The sequence below is a fragment of the Solanum stenotomum genome, chromosome 12 (assembly GCF_019186545.1).
Source record: "Solanum stenotomum isolate F172 chromosome 12, ASM1918654v1, whole genome shotgun sequence".
Classification (NCBI taxonomy): Eukaryota; Viridiplantae; Streptophyta; class Magnoliopsida; order Solanales; family Solanaceae; genus Solanum; species Solanum stenotomum.
Genome location: NC_064293.1, coordinates 11,223,286 through 11,229,642, shown reverse-complemented (window position 1 = coordinate 11,229,642; position 6,357 = coordinate 11,223,286). Strand labels below are relative to the sequence as shown.

The 6,357-nt window shown below is 34.1% G+C and overlaps 1 protein-coding gene across 1 annotated transcript; it reads right to left on the bottom strand.

Annotated features, from left to right (window-relative positions):
- Positions 1-4,868: 4,868 nt before the first annotated feature.
- On the bottom strand, positions 4,869-5,798 carry LOC125847091 (F-box/kelch-repeat protein At3g23880-like). The gene has a single exon (XM_049526798.1). The coding sequence runs from the start codon at positions 5,796-5,798 to the stop codon at positions 4,869-4,871; it is 930 nt and encodes a 309-aa protein (XP_049382755.1).
- Positions 5,799-6,357: the final 559 nt, after the last annotated feature.

Here is a 6,357-nt window from a genome sequence, read left to right as displayed (position 1 = left end):
TTAAAGTTGTTAAGTTGTTTAAATAAGTTAAATTAAATAATGTGGTTTTGTTGATGGATTTAGTTGTTGGAATAAAGTCAAAACTAAACTAGTTCAAGTTATAAAGTTGTTAAGTTGTTTAAATAAGTTAAATTAATTAATGTGGTTTAGTTGGTGAATTTAGTGTTGTATTAAGTCAAAACTAAAGTAGTTAAAGTTGTTAAGTTGTTTAAATAAGTTAAATTAAATAATGCGATTTTGTTGATGGATTCAGTTGTTGGAATTAAGTCAAAACTAAACTAGTTAAAGTTAAGTTATTTAAATAAGTTAAATTTAATAATGTGGTTTTGTTGATGGATTTAGTTGTTGGAATTAAGTCAAAACTAAACTAATTAAAGTTGTTAAGTTGTTTAAATAAGTTAAATTAAATAATGTGGTTTTGTTGATGGATTTAGTTGTTGGAATTAAGTCAAAACTAAACTAGTTAAAGTTAAAAAGTTGTTAGGCTGCTTAAATAAGTTAAATTAAATAACGTGATTTTGTCAATACTAAACTAGTTTTAGGACTCCCATTGATACATATATATCGTTATAAATTTCAATTTTTATTTATAGGAAAAATAATTGGGACGCAATCCCATTGAACTAGAGGTTTTCAAAAAGACTCATGTCAGGAAGAAAGAAAATGAGTCGGATCCGGATGTGTGGGTGGAGGAAAGGGCCAAACGAATTTTTGTAAGTTATTTAATATGAATAATATATATCAATAGTGAATATATTTATGATATGTATATATATTGATGTCAATACTTATATTTAATATGCAGAATGACTTTCATAAGTACGTTGCTGAGAATCTAGATAGTTCGGTTCAATTGACACCTAAACTGTCCACTCAGATTTGGAAAGAAAAAGTGGTAAGGGGGACACACAAGGGTAGATGCTATGGTCTAGGCTCTCGCAACGATGTTTGACGCCTTCAGTCAGGCTTAGAAGGTATTGGATCGTCACGTCAAGCTGAGGCACTTGACGGTGTTCAGATTGCTGCTATGTCGGATCAAATAGCTAAACTTACAGCGGCATTAGCAGAGTCGGAGCAGAAAAGAGTAGCTGAACAACAAAGCGTGAGTGAGACTGTTCAGCAAATCAAAGAACAAGTGATGAACCTTGCTCGTCGACCTACTACTTCGGCTCCCGATGACACCGACGACGAGAGTGATGAGGATAATTATGTAGATCTCTGGACATTTATGAACTTTTTGAAATTTTAAAACGAATTTTAAAAGACTTTATAAGTCTTTAATTTATGATTTAGATACTTTTGAATGTTATTTTAAGTTTGTTGTTTTATGTTTTGTTTAGATTGTTTATAATTGTGTGTGTTTGATTGGGCTGAATAGTGTAGAATTGAATTAAATTACATTTGCAGGTGAGCAGCAGAAGCTGTGAGCTGCTACTGTCAAAAATATTGCAGAAAAGCGACGGACATCGTGGTTTAGTCCGTCGCTTTTTTAAGTTTTTAAAAATAAAATTTCCAGAAAAGCGACGGACAGTGTCCTTTTATCCGTCGCTTTTCTGGGATTTTCAAAAAATAAATTTCCAGAAAAGCGACGGACTGTGTCGCCCTTTAGAAATTAAAAAAAATGAAAATTAAAATAAAGCGACGCAGTCCGTCGCTTTTTTAAAAAAAATTCAAAAAAAAAAGAAGTAAAAAAGCGACTCAGTCCGTTGCTAAAAGAGACACAGTCCGTCTCTAAAAGCGACGCAGTCCGTTGCTTTTTGAAAAGCGTCGAGCTAAAAAGCGACAGAAGTGACTGCATCGCTTTTCCGTCGATTTTGACCAAAAAAGCGATGCAGTCCGTCGCTTTTGGCTGTCGTTTTTTGACAATTTTTTAGTAGTGAAATATCTTTCTTCAATAGAATAACAAATCAATACAGACATATGTCTACTTGTAAGTTGGAAGACATAGATGTCAATTGAAGTCAAAGTATAGGGCACGTTTATATATTTTTTCTTTGTATTCACAGACATGATAGTTTAAAGATTGATTCTTGGAGAAGTAACGATGACTTCCCAGTGAGGTGTCATTCTATGAAATGGGTAAGTTTGTAAAAAAGAAGCTTCATTGGAATAATAATGCTAGTCTCATTTCATTTCAAGTACGTTATCATAATTTATAGCAACAAAATGACAAGGAACCAACAAAATGTGATATGCAATTAGCTAGCCAGCGTATGTGAAGTCTTGCTCTACGCACAGGGAAATAACGTTAGGACCCAAAAACAAGAAACAGTAAAAACAGAGAAAAGCCATCCTTCCTCATTGCAATCCTTTCAGACAAGTAGTAGTAGAGTAGTTGTTCCTAACATCAGCATTCACGTCCTGAAAGTTCAATAGTACATATCAGTTAACAATTCACACGCAAACGTCACTTTCATTAGAAACTGAATGTGTTATTTAAGCAAAGAGCTGAGTTCCATTGTCAAAGTTGCTTCCATTCAACTTCTAAGCAATGGACACAAAACAAACATGGCGTTGTTCACTAATTTGGTGTCTAGATGAAAAATGATGCAACATCAAGCGGTTGTCATGCTGATCCTACATATTATGCTACCAATAAAAGGGTAACCAGTTGGGTTAAAGCAACCTACTTAACCCATCAAGCTCCAGTAAATCTAATTCGTTAAGAATCTGAACACACATCACAGGCCAATAAGTTGCTTGGCCTTCACTACATTTCTCTCTTGCTTTCTCAATTACTGATCCACAAGGACGTAAATCAACAAATTAAATCACAGTATAACTCAATGCATGTCTATTGAATTCTTGACATTGTTACAAGGATTAGCTAATTTTTCCCCATTATAGCTTGGCTACAATGACTTGGTTTGTTTTCAAAGTACCATGATAGATTGTTGATTGCACAACAAGTGTTGATTAGAAATGCTTTAAACTAAGGTTTGCATCTCTCAATTACTGATACATGAGCATCACACATATTTTTACTTAAATATGTGAAAGATGAACAGAATGTACAACACTTTTGTTTTAAAAAAGGAAGTCTGATTATAGATACTCCAACATGATAAAGAATTCACTATTGTAGGAAGGAAAAAAATCTGTTAGGAATCACAGATGGAAAAATCCGTTTACTTTACAATAGCCAGTGTCCTCTTAAATAAAGCTCATCCCCGCATCATTTTCTCCTACATTACCCTGTCTTTTGATACCCCTCCACACTATCATGACAACAATAGTTAAATTTGCATCCTAAAATGCTTTACCCATGAAATTTACCACACTAAACTCAATAGGTCGATTCTGACTTTGATTGACCAATAAGTCGAAGAATGAGAAGATAGTCTAAAAGAAAAATTACAGCTAGGTATTAGCAGCACAGACAACTCCAAACTAATGCTGAAGAAAATAAGAGATTTGTTATTAGCAACAAGGTAAAATACCTACAGTGAACACTATGTCAAACCTTAAGGATGCTCCATAATTCTTGTGTTTCCGCCTTTTCCCCTATTAAGTTATAACCTAAATAAGATTATTGGGAAGCCCCCTATATCAAACAATAACCCTAGCAAGAGCTACACCTAGGTGTTATTGTCGCATTTCACCTGCCATGGAATGTACTGTTAACATATCTGATATCTAAGATGGACCATGGTGCAACTTAAGCAGTATACATGGTCTACTATAAATACCAAAAAGAATAAAAATGCAAAGAATAAATTACAAGCATCACTCATTCTTGTCCAATACTTTATGCTACAAAAATGGGTAAAATTAGTTGATTTAGAGCTGGATATTATGTAGAAACCATCCCCTCTTCTCTAGCTCCAGTAAATCTAACTCACAAAGAAATTACACATTTTGGCTTCATTCCCTTTCTCCTTCATATCATTTCACTAATGCACAGCAATAAGTTATCTCAATTTAATGGATCACAAAGGACACAAATCAACAAATTGAACCTCAATTAAGCTGATATGCAAGTCTATCAAATTCTTGGCATTGTTTTCTTTCAAGGACTGGCTAATTTTCTTCTTATAGCTTGGCTAATTGACTTTGATCAATTTTTAGATGCTTCATTATAGGTTGGTTATAGAATAACAAGTGGATGTTTGAACTTAGAATTTTTTTAAGCCAGGCTTTTATCTCACTTGGTGATAAATAACCTCGCACATATTTGAACTTTAATATTGTAAAATATATCACAGAACATAGAGAAGTTCATTTTTTTAAAGTCAAGTTTAGATACTGTGAACATGATAAAAGAATTTACTATTGTATGAAGAATTGATGTTCAAAGTAACAAAAATGACAAAAATTGTATTCGCATCTAATTAGACTAGAGGGGACCTTCTTAAATAAATCACATTCCAGTATCTTCTCCTAATTTACCCTATCCTTTGGTACCCCGCCGCATTCTCATGACCACAACAGCTAAAGTCACTTCCTGCAATGCTTAACCATGCAATGTGACATTGCTTATCTCAACGTTACTTTTTGATGAAGATCTCAACAACGTTACTGCCAGAGTGGAAGTTGATTCAGTCTTTGACTGACCAAATAAGTGAAGGAATGAGAAGATAGTCATAAAGAAAAAACTCCAAACTAGTGCAGAAGAAAATAAGAAATTAATCTATGAGGTTGACGATGAAGACATCAAGCACTTAAACCAAATAACTATTCTTCCAAAAATATTGTTGTCCCCATGAAGCAAAAAAAAACACTAACAAGGCATCCATGAGGCTATGGTTCAAAGACAGGCATAATATATAATATCTTGTTCTATATTTGAAAGTAAAACAGAGCATAACAACACTTGAGGAATATACAGAGAAGTCTTATTATTAATCACACAATTGTCTTCATCAGAGCTATTTCAATCTCCTCCGTTGTTGCATCCTTGATTCCTTCCGTTGAACAAAAGGCCAAACTAGGCTTTCTATGTAGATGCTTGCCTCATAATCATAGCCAGTAACCTCTAGATGAGGGCTTCGATGGGTGATTGAGTGATCCTTTGCATTATAAATCATGAAAGTAAAGCCAAAATGAAACAAAACTTCACCTTTATTTGACACGCAAAAGAATTGACAAAACTTATAACCCATCCTAGGATCACAAGGAATATCAATGGTAAACATCTTTATCCAAGATTCTTTAACCCCATACTCCTTCAAAACCCACACGTCAGCCTGAATTCTTCGATAATTAGAAAACACTGAAAGATCAGTTCCCAAAACTCCCAGCGTCCAACCAAAATCTCCTTCTCCATAGTAAGGTAGCTCCCTATCAGCCAAATCAACAGAAATGATATCCCAACCAGACCGACGATAAACACTATTAGCCCAATGAAGTTTCCCGTTCACAAACACACCCGACTTAGTTCCTAGCACCCCACTCTCAAAATCCTCTAAACTTGTCCAAGAATCACTATTCAGACTATACATTTTAACCTTAACAAGAAATGAATAGCCATAACCCTCATTATTAAACCCTGCCACTACCTTATAATCCCCATGAACCTCATCATATACAAAACCATACATGGAACGGTGACCAAAGCACAACTCATCTCTACATTCAGGCAATTTCTTGAACTTCCTAATTGATGGATTCCAGATAAGAAAATATTTTTTTGCAATGACAAGACATATTAACCCATTGACAGAACCCACAATCTCAACAGATCTACGGATTTCTTTCGTAGGGTACTCCAAATATAATGCCTCAGCAACAGAGTCATAAATCAAAGAACTAGCAGAACAGTCCTTAAGATTATACTTAGGTAGACAAAAACTCAACATAAATCTTTAACTGAAGTGGAAGGCAATTGAGCAAAGTTATGGAGTTTTTTTGGCTTTGGGGGTAGATTGGAAGCTCCATTTCTCTTAGATTCCATTTGGGTTTCAAGAAATTTGTCTTCTCTGGAGGTTTTTTTATGTTTATTAGGTTTTAAGGGAAGGCGGGAGGATCTTTTATTTTCCCTCCTTGTGTTGAAATTTTTGACTGCATGCTTACGGATTTACTTATGTCCTTATAGAATTGATACCTAGGTATTGTAACAAGCCATGCATACGATCCACGTTCATTGCACTTGAGTTGATGGTCATTCGAATTTCGAAATAACTTTTCGTTGTAATAAGATTTGTATAATTTTTATCCTACCCAAATTTCACTTGTGGATTTCATTAGTATATTTTAATGAGCAATTTTCACATATAGCAAACATAAAAATCATATTTGTATGCTATAACTATAGTTTGCATAATTGCGCTCCATATCAAATTTTATGTTTGCTATAGAGCTTTTGATTTGTATAATTCGCTACAAACATCCAATTTCATACAAATTGTTCACTTTTGT